This window comes from Labeo rohita, unplaced genomic scaffold (genome assembly GCF_022985175.1).
Source record: "Labeo rohita strain BAU-BD-2019 unplaced genomic scaffold, IGBB_LRoh.1.0 scaffold_1429, whole genome shotgun sequence".
Taxonomy (NCBI): domain Eukaryota; kingdom Metazoa; phylum Chordata; class Actinopteri; order Cypriniformes; family Cyprinidae; genus Labeo; species Labeo rohita.
The window spans coordinates 1-17,486 of record NW_026127592.1 but is presented as its reverse complement, the minus strand read 5'-3'; the positions used below and the strand labels follow the sequence as shown (position 1 = coordinate 17,486).

At 40.3% G+C, this 17,486-nt stretch overlaps 1 protein-coding gene across 1 annotated transcript; it reads right to left on the bottom strand.

Moving 5' to 3' along the window:
- Positions 1–268: 268 nt before the first annotated feature.
- On the bottom strand, positions 269–16,919 carry LOC127158280 (NACHT, LRR and PYD domains-containing protein 3-like; the record flags this gene model as incomplete). The annotated part of the gene is made up of 9 exons (XM_051101450.1): positions 269–464; positions 737–910; positions 1,115–1,288; positions 6,847–7,017; positions 9,394–11,383; positions 11,508–11,703; positions 15,880–15,964; positions 16,337–16,444; positions 16,789–16,919. Coding segments are annotated over 9 exons (3,204 nt in total), but the record flags the coding sequence as incomplete, so codon positions are not given.
- Positions 16,920–17,486: the final 567 nt, after the last annotated feature.

The following is a 17,486-nucleotide window of genomic DNA, read 5'->3' as shown; positions in this document are numbered from 1 at the left end:
TTACTAAAAAGAGACTAAAATACAATTTTCACTGACTAAAACTAGACTAAAATGTCATCAGTTTTTTGTCGACTAACACTGGACGAAAATAGTCATGGATAATTCTTAATAAAATAGGACTAAAATGCTCAGACTTTTAGTTGAATGAAACTTGACTAAACTAAGACCACCAAAAACAACACTACCCTTATGACTAGTTTTGTGGTCCAGGGTCACATATAATCAACAGACAGTGTGCAATATTGATCTCACTGCTGTGGTGTTGAGTGTAGCTGTTGGTGAAATGTACTCACTTCAGTATCTTCAGCTCACACACAGGATTCTTCAGTCCCTCACAGATCTCTTTGACTCCTGAGTCCAGCAGACGACTGTTGTTCAGGTTCATCTCTTTCAGGATGGTTTTGGAGGAGAGAACAGTAGCTAGAACTGAACACCTTTTCTCTGTCAGCTCACAATTATTCAGCCTGAACACAAAAACAGCATTTCAGTCAGGACCACTTTCATCATGTATATTTATTACAGTTATATTGCATACGGTTAGTGTTGGCGGTATCAGCTGATGTGAGCTTGACTGACGTGTTCTGCCTGAACTAACACAACGCTCGATTATTATTATTCAGCACATATTCAACACACATCAGATCAACAGCTCTTCATATCTGATTACACATGTGACTGACAGTCTTTAATAATGAATAATCAAAGAGGTTTCAATGTATAAATCATGTTCACTCACATTATTTTCTCCAGTTTGCTATGAGAGTCCATCAAAAGAGCAGAGAGTTTCTCCCCATCCAGATCTCCTAATTTATCTCCACTCAGATCCAGTTCTTTCAGTAGTAATGGACTTTTACCCAGAACTCCAGTGAGATACTCACACGCTTCCTCTGCAGCAGGACTTTTCAAAAACCTACAGGAAGCAGATAAGGATTTGTATATTTTTGAATTATTTTTGCCACACATTCTGTTGTGTGTCTGTTGAATTTCTCTGAACTGCTATTTAATTCCAGTTCATGTCATTTCTATTCAACAATGGTGCATTTGACCCTTCTATCTATTTTCATACAGCTGATTTCACATCTGTGGATCATTTTTAAATATTTTTTTTTTTCACCTGATGGTCTTTAATGAACAGAGTCCATCCTGTAGTAAATCACTGAGCTCCTTCACTCCTGATTGTCCAGGATCATTTCCTGTGAGATCCAGCTCTATCAGGTGTGAAGGGTTTGATCTCAGAGCTGAAGCCAGAGCTTTATAACCTTCTTCAGTGATACTGCAGTCTGAAAGTCTACAGAAAGACAAGAAACAAAACACACACACACACACACACATTAAAAACAAGACTTCATTAGCATTTATTACACCATTAGGATATTAACATTTTCCATCATCTAAAAAAAGCAATCTGTTTGTCATTATTTTATAAATGTATCTACACCAACACACCAAATTCACATTACTGACTCATTCCTTGTGACACAGCACCAGTTTACAGACCAGCTGGAGCTTTACAATGATTATCTGAGGTCCCAGGGCAAAAGAAAGACCAGCAATTTTTCGATGGGCAAAAGAAATCGTGGTCAAAACCAATAAAAAAACACTCTCCAGGACCAATAAGAGATGATGCATGGATGGTGGTTATATCCACGGGTCAGGTAATAAAAAATGCATTCTGATTATTTGCGGCTGGGTCACGGGTGGATGACAGAGTACATAGACACAGAGTACTATATAGAATAAAAATATATTACATTGATTCGACCTAGAAAATTGCAACTTTTTTTATTTTTCGTCCGTCTTTGTGCATGATATAACTACGGAAGAGTCAAGTTTTAAATAGGAAAAATATAAAATCTCTTTGGTCATTTTTAAGCGAGATGATAACGGTCTAATCAGATTCAATGATCTATGCTAAGCAATGCTAAAAGTGCTACCGCCAGAGCTGGAGATCGGCTGAATGGTGTAGGGTATCAGAGCGAATCAGACAAATGGAAGATTCGATCAGAACATTTGGTTGAAACCAAAGAGCCAAATTCTACAAAGAGGCCCAGGACCACGTCATAAATCTGTCCAGGATACCCTGGCGCCAGCCAGCCTGAAGTAAGCCTAACCAACCAACTTTCACAGCTTTGAAACACTTGCAACATTAAAACAAAAGAACACAATTATTGATAATCCCAACTCAGAAAGGAGATTGTCAAAATTGGGGCAAGAAACCCAAAATTAATGGTCAAAGATACAGCACATCAGGACCATCACATGAGGAAATTGTTGGGTGGTACTCCCCCACCCAAGACAAGAACCAGACCAAGTTCCTTCTAAATTCCTTTGTTCCTTGGAACATGCCCTTAGTTCACAGAATGACAGAGAGACTGTCCCTTTTACCTAAATATGCACCAAAATGATGCGTAAAAGGACTTATGAATGAACATCAGACCATTGCAGAACTCCCTACTATGTATGTTACCCACACATTTGTCTATTATGTTCTAATCACTCATTGTGTATTTCCTTTTAATAACTACTGAATAGCTTAAGGGTTTATATTCATGTTTGGTATGTATGAGTTTGAAAATTCATGCTTTGAACGTTTCTACCGATCAATTCTTTGTCAAATGCATTGTATTCATGTTATAGAAATGATGGCCAAATTATACTCTGCAAGAGAAGGAAAATTCTGACCATGTGACTGATAAGATAACATGCTGATTTATGTTTTGGGAGGAGAAACATAGCAATATCCCGAGTAAAGACAACATCTAATTGGTCAAGACACCATTTTGGGATGAGTCCAAAGCTAAGTTTAAAATCACAGGACACCATAAAATTTTGCTTTTAGCTATTGGTTTTAACAATTGCTTCTAGTCATGCTTTTAGTTTGTGCTTCGTGCCATCTCTTTTAGCCATGCTCCTAGCCATTGTTTTTGCCGCTGCTTTTTGTGTTCTTTGAACGCTTCCTGGCTTGCACGCCAGCCACTCCTCTAAACGAAAACATGGGGAGATAATCACATTTCTTTCTTTTACTTTAATCTTTTCTTTCCGTTGAGAGTTTCGTGTTCTAAGTAAGTTTTGCCGCTAAGTCGTGTCTCAGACTTCGTGCCCGCCTCAAGACTTCAACCAGCGTACACGACTCCATCGTCCAGCCAACGCCCAAGACATCACTTCAAACGACCACGAACTTCCAACCAATCAGCAACCTTTCTGCAACGACGTCATCAAAGGAAACCCCTTAACACAAAGGCAACGCAAGTACAACCTCCAGATTCTGGCTGAACTGGTGCATTTAATATAAGTTTAATAACCTCATTGAGAAACTCAACGCGAGGGTTAATTAAATGATTGATGGTTGTTCAGGTCTAAGCAATTGCATATACTTATGCTATAAACTTGGGATTCATATTTTCACTCTTCTAAACTCATTCTTTCCTCATCTCTCTCTTTCTACAACTTGTATGAATGTGTGAATGCGCGTCTATGTGATAGATTAGTGTATGTCTCTTAGGTTTATAAAGTAAATTCCTATTTATATTGAAAAGAGAAGTATCTTGTGTTGTGTGCTTATAAATTAATGTCTTAAACTGCTGCCCTTGTTACCGTGCTAATAAACAGTGTTTTCACTATATTTTGGATATTAGTATCCAGTACAGAGTTGATGTTATATGGCTCGCTCAATGAATCACTGGCCAATTCATTGATCCGCTGTAAAACGGAGGTTCTGTTCAATCTTAAATTATTCCCTTTGAGCTAAATTGACTTCTGTAGATCCCCTACAATGGATTCAAAAATTGTAAAACTCAACTGTTTAACTTAGGGGAGTTGGAAAATAAGCCTATTTTTTAAAAAGTGGAGTGTTCCTTTAACATATTAATGGAAAATGGAAAAATGTGTAGCACTTTATAATAACGTTCAGTTGTAAGTTATTTATAAGTGATTAGTTAATGATAAAATAGTCATTTACAAAACATTGACAAATGATTTATAAGTGATATGCTAACAATTTGTGTATGTTTTGTTAATTCATTTACAAGTCTTACAAGTTCATTTACATATATTTAGTTAAGTATTAACTAATCATTTACAAAACATGACTGTGTTTATAAATGATTAACAAGTTATATGTTGAAAAGCACAAAAATACAATTATTACTTATTACTACGAATGATGAGTAAAACATTTACAACTGATGAATTGTTTACACTTTAGATTAGGGGACGCAGAAAGATTTGTAAATGATTTATTCATGATATGATCTTCAATGGAGGGTAAACATTCCAATGATTGACATTTCAATTATTTATAATTGATTAATAATATATTAACTAGTAACTTATTAACCATTGACTAAGGATCTGTTTGATTATTTCATGATATGCTGTTTTTTAAGATAACTTACGACAGATGTGTAAATCGTTAGCATAGTATTTAATCATTTGTGAATGTATAGTAATGTTTTGTAAATTATTAGTTCATCATTATCTAATCACTTGTAAATGATCTATAACTTAATCTACAAAGCATAGATAAAAATACTAACAGATCACTTATTAATTGTTTATGAATGCAGTCATGTTTTGTAAATGATTAGTTAATTATTAACTAATTACTTGTAAATGAATTAACAAAACATATACAAATTGTTAGCATATCACTTAGTAATCTTTTATAAAAGTTTTGTAAATGATTATTTCATCACTAACTAATTGCTTATAAATGACTTACAACTCAATGTTATTATAAAGTGTTAACGGAAAATTAAGTGATGCTTTTAAAAATGTATCCAAACCACCAGTAGGTGGCAGCAAGTCAGTCTTAATGAGTGAGTCACACAACCAATTCATTCAAACGGTTAATTCATTCAATAAATGTCAATAAATGTCTTTATGAATGACTCACTGAATCACCTGATTCGTTAAAAAATCCTGAATCATTCAGTAACGAAACACCGCTGTGTGTTGCTCAAAGTTGCGTGACTGTTCTGCTGCAGCATTGCTTGGAAATATTTTCTTTAGCAAAAACGGTCAGTAATCTGCCTAAAAAGTCAGTTAATATTAATACTTGTTTACTGAACTATAACTGTTGTATAAAAAAAAATTCACATTTGCAATCATGCTGGTGCTTGGTCAAGTGATGTTGCTTACCTATATTATGTTTTATACAATATTTATTTTTTTCTACCGCAGTATGTTTGGTAGTGTTTGTTTCTTTGTGTGCCTATTAGTTTAGATTTTTCTGCGAGTCAGGTAGGCTGCACAAGCCTCAACTGACGCAATCTTGATAGGCTATTGTTTGTTTGTTTTATTATTATTATTATTATTATTATTATTATTTTGTAGAAGTAAAATTAAATAAAAGTGTTAAAGGACATTTTACAATGAACAATTCTAATTATAAAAAAGACAATTAAAGGTGCAGTGTGTGATTTTTAGCGGCATCTAGCGGTGAGGATTCCAATTTCAACCAATGGCTCAGTCCCCCGCTCACCCCGCCCTTTCGAAACGCACACAGAAGCTATGGAAGCTGACACAGGACAAAAATGTCAAAGAATTATATTTACTTAATTATTCAGTAAACCAATATGTTATTGCGAATATTATTGTTACTCATTGATCATTGTCTCAGGTTTATTCACTGACTTTTTAGTATGACAGTAAGTAGGGTTGGGCGACGTCTACCAAATTGGCATCGGACGAATTCTACAGTGAAACATCATGACGAAAAGTGAAAGTGAAATGCCAATGCCATGCACATTACTAGCGGCCCCCTGATGCCCGCAATTTATATACAGTACAATTACCTAATGATATAACTGCGAGAGAAAGTAATGAAATATATATTTTTCCATCTAATGTTTATTGCTTTTAAAACATAACTTTCTTTCCAAACAGGGCATTGGGATGCGGTGGCTGCGGGAGGGGAAAGGGAGGAGGGGGTGCGATGGGATCACGATGCCGGCTCAACATCGTTATGTCTGTCAGCCCATAAGCGCCTTCCATCTGGGAAAAGCCACACCGATGTTTATCCGGGATTTCTGCCGTCGTCTGTCCCGACTTCTTCTGGCTGCATCAAGTTTTCTTTTATTTACCGACGAAGACTGATGCTCTGCCGGTTCTTGAACAACGTACTGACGAAACGCGCTCTGTAGAAGTTTGTCCTGTAGAAGTTTGTCCTACTACTATAGAAACATAGAGGCACTAAATGGCGACTTCCATGTAAGGGGACCCGTGGTGTATGTAGATATAAATTGCTCGTTCTAAGGTTATAAAATCATAACGGCTTATTATGTAAGGTCTTTACACACCTCTGAAAACATAGTTTTGTATGTTATATTGCACTTCTGCCAATAAATTCTCATAAATATTACACACTGCACCTTTAATATTTTGAAAATACTAAAAATGAAACTGTTGGATAAGACCTGAACTGAGCTGATGATGACATCACTGTTTACTCCACAGCTGCTTTATAAATGAATTAAACTCACTCTTAAATCGATGTAACTATATAACCAATAAAAATGTAAAAATAAAAACAGTCTAAAAACATCTTATCTTAGCTTTTCATATCCAATTATACATACAAACAGATACACATCATCATAAATACAAATGAACCATCAAATGCATGTTAAGTTATACATACCTTGGACATAACCAAATACATTCTGTAAATGGTATAGCAAAATGTGTCAGCTTAGGACAGTGTCAATGACAGACCAAATCAGAAAAAAAACACTATGGCAGGCATAAACATAAAAGCACCACATACAGACTTGTTCATTATCTAAGTCTGTTTTTCACCTTATGTTTTTGTTGAGCTCAATTTTGGTCTATTGTCACATAACTTACTTCAGTATCTCCAAATTGCACTTCATATTTTCCAGTCCAGCGCAGAGCAGCTTCACTCCTGAATCCTGCAGATTATTATTGCTCATGTTCAGCTCTTTCAGACTGGTATCTGATCCAAGAACTGTAGCCAGAGCTGAACAGCTTTTGTCTGTTAAACCACAGTCATTTAGCCTATGAGGGAAATAAGATACACAATAATTAGATTGAATACATTTGCTAAATACAAACAGTTATTATATTATTTATTTTATAGTTTTAATTACAGTGAATTATACATGCTAGTCCCATGGGTTCAAGAAAAAGCTTTACTGAGTGAATTCTAATTAAACACCTTTAAACAATTAAACAACCATTGTGATCAAGTGCTCAACACTGGATTCAATGCACAATGCTGTAAAAAAAAAAAAAAAAAAAACAATGCTCTTTACAGACTGCTTCCAAAAATATGCACAGGAATGTTTGGAAGCAGCTGCCTATCAGTGAGAACCACAATAACCCAGTATTTGGTATTACTGCTACTATAGAAAGCCTGGAATTATACATTAAAATAAACCACAATCACTAGTTAGCTGATTATCTGTTGGCATTTACTACAAATATCTGAGTGGACATTTGATGGACTAACCATCATCATTTAAAATACTTTTCTTAGGGATGTAATGATTACCAGTTTGACAATAAATCATGATAAAATTCCCCACGATTTGTATTACCGTTTCATATTTTAATTATCATTATAAATGTATTTGATTACCACGATAATAACAATTATGATAAATAATAAACAACTGATGATAAATAAATACTGTCCAGCATAAAGACCGTTAAGTAACATTTGCACACAACTCACACAGTAGTTTTGCTTTGTGTGAAAAGACGGCGGAAAAGCTTAAATGTTTTAAAAGGGTGCTAATGGCATAGGCGCCGATCCCCACGGAAATGATCGAGCACTCACAGAAAAACACAAAATAGTTTCCATCTATTTTAATCAGTAAGAAATGGATTGCAGCATTTATGACTCAATTCTCATTTTCATCCTTCATTTGAAGCAGTTTTTGGCGTTATTTTAATAGCAAATAAAAAGAGTGCATTATTGTAATATGAGCGGGTGCCAGCACGAATGCTCTCCCAAATATATATAGTGATCATGGCTCTGCGCTCCCTCAGATATTACATATGCGCTCTCAAACTCTCCTGTGTACGCGCGAGTAAGTGCTTATTGTAAACAGTTATTTATTAAATCATTTTATTTAGTAAAGTGCAACCCTCATAAGAAGAACGTGTGTATTATTTGGTAACTAATGTATTTGCAGTCCGTGCATTTCACTTCGCAATTAGGGGTTGGGCACCAACCGGCAGAAACATAAATCAGGAATTATACAAATAAAATGAATATATGAATAAATGAATTATATGAATGTACCTCTGAAGGTTCTGACTGTTTTCAGAAAAGATTCAATGACATTTTGTTTTCATTTTCACTCCATGTAAGATCTAAAGTAGTGTTCTTAAGACTTTGAACGGTTCGGTCCCACATATGGGATTTAGAACGTTCTGTGACGTCACGCAACTGCCAAATTCAAACTGTGTTTTCGCGCGTTGTTTGGCGCTGAGCCAGAGAGAGACCGCGCGCTGCGCTTGTCATAAAATCACAATTGTGCAGTGTTTTCAACGACTTAACGTTTATTTTAGGTTTCAGACATTCAAATACACATAAGTACTAGTAAAACAATACATTTAGAGTTTGTAAAATACACACGGATGTCTATGGAAGCAGCAATAACAATCCATTCAAGTATAATTTGCCGACGTGTTTGATTTATATCAGATACACATAATGTAATTAACGATATAATTCACTCCATTCCTTTCCCAGTTCACCAGACACTTATTTGCATTTATTTCGGGAGTAACTGGTGAATTTATGTGCTGTAAATCCGAGTGACAGGACTCAACGCGAACAAACATGGCGGCGCCCATCTCACGATATAGATCACGATCCAGATCATTTATAAATGTGTTAAAACGGCAAAATACACTCACTTACACGTATTCGTGAATCGGAATATCAGTTGAAGACATGGTAAGCAAGTGTGTGAATATTTTGAATAAAAAAGGAAAAACGAAATAAAAGCGATATGTCATACAGCGCTATATTGGCTGCGGTGTGTCACGTGACAATCATGATACTGACAACCGTGATAATTTTGGTCACTATAATCGTGATAGGAAATTTTCATACTGTTACATCCCTAACTTTTCTCATGTGTCAAACCTCAGTATTCCTGAACAAGCAATTTCTGCTACTAACATTAATAGTTTCATGGAGAACAAAACTCATTATTCTCAGCTAAAGAAAAACACAAGAACATTTTTTAAAATCATTTTCCTGAGCAACAAGATTTTTCCATGACATGTTTATATTTTTCTAATTTTCCACACATTTTACAGGACTAAAATCAGTAATTAATTTTTCAGGTTTTCCAGGATGCATGGGAACCCTAGATAAATGTATTTTTCAGATAAAAGCAAAAATGATCAACTTACAGAGCTCTTTTGGAGGTTTTGATGACTGCCAATAATCTAATGAGACACTCGTCTGATTTCTTGAATTTCTGAAGCTCAAACTCCTCCAGCTCCTCCTCTGATGTCAACAACACAAAGACCAAAGCAGACCACTGGGCAGGTGAAAGATCAGCAGATGAGAGACTTCCTTTGCTAAGGTGGGTCTGAATGTCTTTCACCAGAGTTTGGTCGTTCAGTTCATTCAGACAGTAGAACAGATTGATGGATCTCTCTGGAGACAGATTAGCTTCAAATTTCTGCTTGATGTACTGAACTATTTCCTTTTTGATTTGGTCATTTCCATCCTGTTGTCTCAACAGACCCTGTAAGAGTCGCTGATTGGACTGGAGTGACAAACCAAGGAGGAATCGAAGAAAAAGATCCAGGTGTCCATTATCACTCTCTAGTGCCTTGTCCACTGCAGTCTTGAGCAAATCAATCATGGTGTCACTATTGTTTTCCTGCTCTGTAGACTCATGAACAAATATACTTCTCTTCTTTATCATGTTTTTTTTGGACGGGAGTGACAGTCTGGGAAGGAAGCGAAGGACTCTCATGCGACTCTCATGCACCTTGTCCACTGCAGTCTTGTGCAAATCAATCTTGGTTTCACTTTTGTTTTCCCGTTCTATAGAGTCTTGATCAAACACATATTTCTTGTTGATGTCTAGAAACAGTTGAGCATAAAGGGCTGCAATAAACTCTTGAATGCTCAAGTGAACAAAGCAGTACATGGTACCAAGAACAATCCCTCTTTCCTCCTTAAAGATCTGGGTACACATGCCTGAATACACTGATGCCTTATAGACGTCAATACCACAGTCTTTCAGATCTGTGTCATAGAAGATTACATTGTTTCTTTCCAGCTCATGAAATGCCAGTTTCCCCAGTGAAAATATGGCATCTTTATCCCAGGAAACATCTGGTGTAAATTCTCCATCATACTTTCGTCTGCTCTGCAGGATCTGAAAGCGGAAAAATTGTGTGTACATTTGTGTCAGAGTCTTAGGAATGTCTTCAGTATTTGATTCCTGTAGTATTTTGGATTTGTCATAAGCCTTATTGTTTTTCACAACATTATTTTTTTTCTCTTCCAAAATGTTCTGGAGAACAGTGGCTGAAATCCAGCAGAAGACTGGGATGTGGCACATGATAAAAAGACTCTTTGATTTTTTAACATGATCAATGATTTCTCTGGCCAGATCCTCATCTGTGAATCTTTTTCTGAAGTACTCCTCCTTTTGTGCATCACTGAATCCTCGTATCTCTGTCAGACGGTCGATACAGTCAGGAGGAATCTTACTGGCAGCTGCTGGTCTGGTGGTGATCCAGATGAGAGCAGAAGGAAGCAGATTTCCCTTGATGAGATTTGTTAGGAGAACATCCAGAGAGGCTGGTGATGGAACATCACACCACACGTCATTTTCCTTAAAGTTTAGAGGAAGACGACATTCATCCAAACCATCAAGAATGAACAGGACTTTTTGGTTCCTTCTTGTAAGGTTCAGACCTTTTGTCTCTTGAAAAAACTGATTTATAAGGTCCATCAAACTTAGTTTTTCTTGATCCTTTAAGTTCATCTCTCTGAATGGAAGAGGAAATATGAAGCTGATATCTTGATTTTCTTTTCCTTCAGCCCAATCCAGAACAAACTTCTGCACAGAGACTGATTTTCCGATGCCAGCAACTCCTTTTGTCAGTACAGTTCTGATCTGCTTGTCTTGTTCAGGTGCTTCAAACAAATGTTTGCATTCAACCTGTATTTCTTGTGATTCATGACGCCTGGAAGCAACTTCAATCTGTCTTACCTCATGTTCAGTATTGACCTGTTCACTACAACCCTGAGTGATATAGAGATCTGTGTAGATGTTATTCAGAAGTGTAGAGTCACCTTGCTTTGCAATTCCTTCAAACACACATTGACACTTCTTCTTTAAGCTACATTTTAGCTGATGAATGAAGAACAGCTCATCTAAACACAGGGACAAAAAAAGAAAAATATTTTTTTTTTTTTTTTTTAGCATTTTAGCTAGTTTTGCTATTTTCTCCATTACATTTAAAAATGACAATGTGACAGATGATCACGAGTCTCTTACCTTCTAAAGTATCAGCAGCTTCATCTTGCTTCATCTCTCTCAGGAAGTAGAGTGTGAGATCAAGAGCTGCTTCTTTGATGCTGCATCTGTTCTCATTAAAATCCTTCACAAAGTATTGTAAGTCTTCTTCTTGTAATATTTTCTTAAACTTTTTCATCTCATTCTTCAGAAATTCAATTATTTTGCTTTCAAGATCCTAAAGTAAAAGAAAAATACATTTTCTTTGTTTCTAAAAGTAAACATACATTAACAAGTGTCACGGGGAGAACGAGACGAGAGACGAGCGGATCCATTTGCAAACCTTTATTAGGGCTAGACAGACACATAGAAAAGCAGGCAGGGTCGAGACGGGAGCAGACAGGTGCATAAGGGCTAGGCAGAGAGTAATCCATAATCCGGGCGTGGGTCGAACAGCGGCGAACGTTATCCAGGGGGCGAGGCAGGAGAATAGTCAGGCAGGCGAAAGTTCCGAAAGACAGATAAAACAAAACAACAAGGCAAAACCAGGAAACAAGACACGGGGAAACACGGAGAAATGCTTTGCATGAACGATAGATACAATTCAATACTCGGCGAGGGGTGACAGGAAGACCAGGGTATTTATACTGTCCGTGATTGGTGCAAATGGTAAGAGCAGTGGCTGATGGGAAATGGAGTCCGGGGTGTAGTGCAATAGTCAATGTGTGAGAACGAGGTGAGAGCGACGTCTGGTGGTGAGCGGAGAACAGGACACCGACCAGATTTGTGACATAGCCCCCCCCCAAGGAGCGGCTTCCAGACGCTCCAACAGAAACAACAGTCCAGGGGAGCGGTGGGGGGGCCAGGGGACTGAGGCAGAACCGGCTGGGCAAGGGTCCTCCAGAGCGGAGCATGAGGCACAGGCGTACTCCAGGGCGGAGCCGGAGGCGGAGCAGGACTCCTCCAGGGCGGAACTGGAGGCGGAGCAGGAGTCCTCCAGGGCGGAACTGGAGGCGGAGCAGGACTCCTCCAGGGCGGAACTGGAGGCGGAGCAGGAGGCACAGGAGTCCTCCAGGGCGAGCAGAGGAGGAGCAGGAGGCGCAGGACTCCTCCAGGGCGGAACTGGAGGTGGAGCAGTCCTCCGGGGAAGAGCAGGAGGCGGAGCGGCCCTCCGGGGAAAAACAGGAACCCGCGTTACGGTCTGGGATCTGGGGAGAACAGGGACAGAGGAGACAGACAGAAGAAGGGAAGAAGCAGAGAGTATTGAGGTGAACGCCCTCTCCATAAGAGGTTCCACAGCTGACGCTGACACCTCTGGAGGCATTGGCGCAGCTTCTCCTACGGGGAAGGCCTCGGGGGCGGACTTGAGGTCAGACGGGACCTCTGGAGCAGACTTGGGACCAGACGGGACCTCTGGAGCAGACTTGGGACCAGACGGGACCTCTGGAGCAGACTTGGGACCAGACGGGACCTCTGGAGCAGACTTGGGACCAGACGGGACCTCTGGAGCAGACTTGGGACCAGACGGGACCTCTGGAGCAGGAAACCGCTTTATGGCCTGGGACCTAGGAACAGTAGAGACAGAGGAGGCAGACAGAATAAGGGGAGAAGCAGAGAGTTTGAGGCAGAACGCCGCCTCCCTAGGAGGACCTACAGCCGAAGCTGACACCTCAGGAGGCATTGGCGCGGCTTCTCCAACTGGTGAGGCCTCTGGGTCTGTCTCGTGGTCAGACAGGGCCTCCGGAGCAAACTTGAGATCAGACGGGAGCTCTGGAGCAGGCTTGAGATCAGACGGGAGCTCTGGAGTTGGCTGGCGAACAGATGAGACCTCTGGAGCTGAGTGTGCAGCCCACACACTGAGAATGGCGATCGCCAGCACGCTAGAAGACATGACGTGACAAGGCTCAGGGAGGTCAGACGAGACCTCTGGCACAGACTTGACGACGGGTAGGACTTCTGGAGTCGTCGTCAAGATCTCTGGAGCGTAGCTTGCGGCCCAGATGCTGAGGATGGCGGTTGCCATCACACTGGCAGACATGATGTGACAAAGCTCTGGGCGGTCAAACGAAATGCGACTTGACTCTGGGCGCTCAGACGAGACGTGACTGGACTCTGGGCCGTCAGGCGGGACGTGACTGGACTCTGGGCCGTCAGGCGGGGACGGACGTCAGGACTGGACTCTGGGCCGTCAGGCGGGACGTGACTGGACTCTGGGCCGTCAGGCGGGACGTGACTGGACTCTGGGCCGTCAGGCGGGACGTGACTGGACTCTGGGCCGTCAGGCGGGACGTGACTGGACTTGGAAGCTTGACTGGACTTGGAAGCTTGACTGGACTTGGAAGCTTGACTGGACTTGGAAGCTTGACTGGACTTGGAAGCTTGAGCTGTAGCCTGACTTGACTCTGAAGCAACAGCAGCAGCTTGACTTGACTCAGGAACAACATAGCTTGACTCAGGAACAACAGCTGTAGCGTGACTTAACTCAGAAACAACATGGCTTGACTCAGGAACAACAGCTGTAGCGTAACTTGGCTCGTGGGGAACAACTGTGACTTGGCTCGACTCGTGGAGAACGGCAGCTGTGTCTTGACTTGAGCCAGGGGTAGCCGCCGCGACATGGAGCGCCACTTTAGCTGCCCAAACTGTCATTAGGGGTGTATCCAGCACGTGGGCCATCATGACCATAGGTGGCGTCCGGGTGTTGACCACAGGTTCTGGAATGGCGTCCACATTGTGGAGTGGCTTGGAGACGGCAGCCATCTTATGCAGTTGCTTGGAGACGGCGGCCATCTTGTGCAGTGGCTCTGGAAAGATGGCTGTAATTTGACTTGCGACAGGGGCAATGGCTCTGACTTGGCTTGACACAGAAAACGCAGTTTTAACTTGACTTGCCTTAGGAAGAGATGCTCCAGCTTGATTCGACACAGGAACAGCAGCTGTGGCTTGACTTGACTTGGAAACTTGACTTGACGCAGGAAACACCGCTGCAACTTGACTTGACTTGGAAACTTGACTTGACTCGGGAAACGCAGCTGCAACTTGGCTTGATTTGGAAACTTGACTTGACTCAGGAAATGCCGCTGCAACTTTAAATGGCTCTGATATGGCAGTTGTGACGTGACCGAGCTCTGTTTTCGCCGCCATCTTGTGAACGGGCTCCGCCGTCGCCGCCATTTTGTGAGCGCACGCCGGCGCCGCCGCCATCCTGCAAACGGGCACCGCAGTCCTGCAAACGGGCACCGCAGTCGCCGCCATTTTGTGCATGGGCTCCGCTGTCGCTGCTGTATCCTGAACGCGCTCCGACGCGGCCGCCATCTTGTGAACGGGGGCGCCGCTGTCGCCGCGATTAGAGGAGCGCTCCGCAGCCTTCGCCAGTGCTTGAGCGCGCTCCTGCACGGCCGCCATTTCACGAGCGATCCAGGTGGCAAACGTGTTTGTGGGATCGTGCTCCGGCATGACCGCCAATCTGCGGGTGGGATGCGCGGATGCCATTACCGCGTTGTTGCGTTCCCTCTCTGCGACCCCCACGGTGCACGGCGAACCCACACACGACAACGCAAAGTTCATAAATGCCTCGAGCGAAGAGCGCGGACCCTCGCGTCTAAGCCTTGCTCTTAACGGCTCGTTCACACCGTCACAGAACACCTCAATTTGAATACAGTCCGGGAGGGTGGAATAATTTGAGATGGAGAGAAACTCACGGGTGTACTGTTCCAGTGTGCCAGATCTCTGTTTGATCCTACATAAAATCCTGTCTGTGTCCATATCTTCTGAATGTCCGGGTGGTAAATTGCTGGATCCTGTTGTGGCCGAGTATTCTGTCACGGGGAGAACGAGACGAGAGACGAGCGGATCCATTTGCAAACCTTTATTAGGGCTAGACAGACACATAGAAAAGCAGGCAGGGTCGAGACGGGAGCAGACAGGTGCATAAGGGCTAGGCAGAGAGTAATCCATAATCCGGGCGTGGGTCGAACAGCGGCGAACGTTATCCAGGGGGCGAGGCAGGAGAATAGTCAGGCAGGCGAAAGTTCCGAAAGACAGATAAAACAAAACAACAAGGCAAAACCAGGAAACAAGACACGGGGAAACACGGAGAAATGCTTTGCATGAACGATAGATACAATTCAATACTCGGCGAGGGGTGACAGGAAGACCAGGGTATTTATACTGTCCGTGATTGGTGCAAATGGTAAGAGCAGTGGCTGATGGGAAATGGAGTCCGGGGTGTAGTGCAATAGTCAATGTGTGAGAACGAGGTGAGAGCGACGTCTGGTGGTGAGCGGAGAACAGGACACCGACCAGATTTGTGACAACAAGATAAAACAGAAATCAAATTTCTACTGAATACTGTTGTTCAGTAAACTATTTGTTGGTTATAAATGTAAACATTATTGAAAATGTGTTTTCCTACCTTGAAGATCCACAGGAGATTGTCTTTGAAATTCTTGTAGTTCCTGTGAGTCTGGACGTCTGAATCTAATGTCTCATATTGAACCCTATTAGTGAATAAAATGAAGTACTGCATTTTTAGGGAAACTATTAGAGAAATAATTTGCAAATATTTTTGAACAAAGACAGAAAGCAATAGCTGTTTAAGTTCACACTGTTAAAGTTTAGGATCTATTTAAGCATAAATTTAGGTCAATATTATGTCTCTTATTTAAATATTTTCCATCCTAAAAGCAAACAACACAGGGGAAGGTGAATTAATAATATATACCACACTGACAATGGGCTTTACAAAATATGTAGTAGACATCAAATTATTATTTTTAAAATATTTAAACAATATAGATTAATGATAAATATTCAATGAAATATTTTCTAGCAGTCCAAATGCAACCAACAATGAGAAAAGCATTAAATACCTTTTGGTAGATGATGTTTTTTTCTCACTTAAGTCCGGTGGCACACCTTCTTTTGACCAGTCACTCTTCACAGACACAGAGCTGGACACATGTGAGTCTGATCTTACACTAATGACACAAAGAACAGAGAAAAACAAAACAAACAATATTACACAAAGTACTTTAGTCTAATTTATTAGGTTTTATTGTTGTTTAAGGTAATTAATATACAGATGAATTTGTTCTTCGATGTCTATAAATGTTTGCTTGCTTGATCTACTCTATTTTCATGGTCAGTTTATTCCTCGTAATGTCTGCCTGTATAATTGTATTATTGGAAAGAAGCTCCAGACAGAGTTCAATAAAAAGTCACCATACATTGTGTTCAGTGATTTATGTTTTTTAATTTAGTCAACATCTATCAGAAAAACCACAGTGACAAAATTAGCAAACATAATGCTATAATGTCATACCTTTTGGTAGATGATGTTTTTTTCTCACTGAAGTATGGTGGTTCATGTTTTGAACAGTCACTCTTCACAGACACAGAGCTGGACACATGTGAGTCTGATCTTACACTAATGACACAAAGAACAGAGAAAAACTATAGAAGATACTTCAGTCTCATTTGAAGAGATTTTGTGAGCCAAATGGGAGTTTGTTTAGTCCAGTTTAACACAAACTAATTCAGACCTGCTATAAAGAAATCATCTAACATTCAAGTGAAGCGCTGCTTTCTCATCCTGCACAATTTCTACGTCACTAAAAAAAAAAACACAACTGGCTCAAAAACTGTTATAGTGCAACCATATTAACAGAAGAGAAAATACTAAAACAAAAATAACTTGTATCCATGAATCTGTATCTATAGCAATGAATATAATGAACAATGTACTGTGAACAGTGAACAAAAGGGAAAGAGTCAAAAATCTATTAAATCCGTATTAAAGACAAAAATCTATTAAATTTTCCTTTAAAAATACCCACAAATTTACACTTTAAGAGTCTGATGTATACTTTCATTTGTATTCATTTAAATTATGTCTAGTTTGCCCATTATTGACATTTAATACCCACTAAATATACAACCTCAAACATGTAATGCAATCAAATGTATATGATAAATTATGGATGATCTGTCATTTCTACAGGTTCTGATATGTTAGCAGTA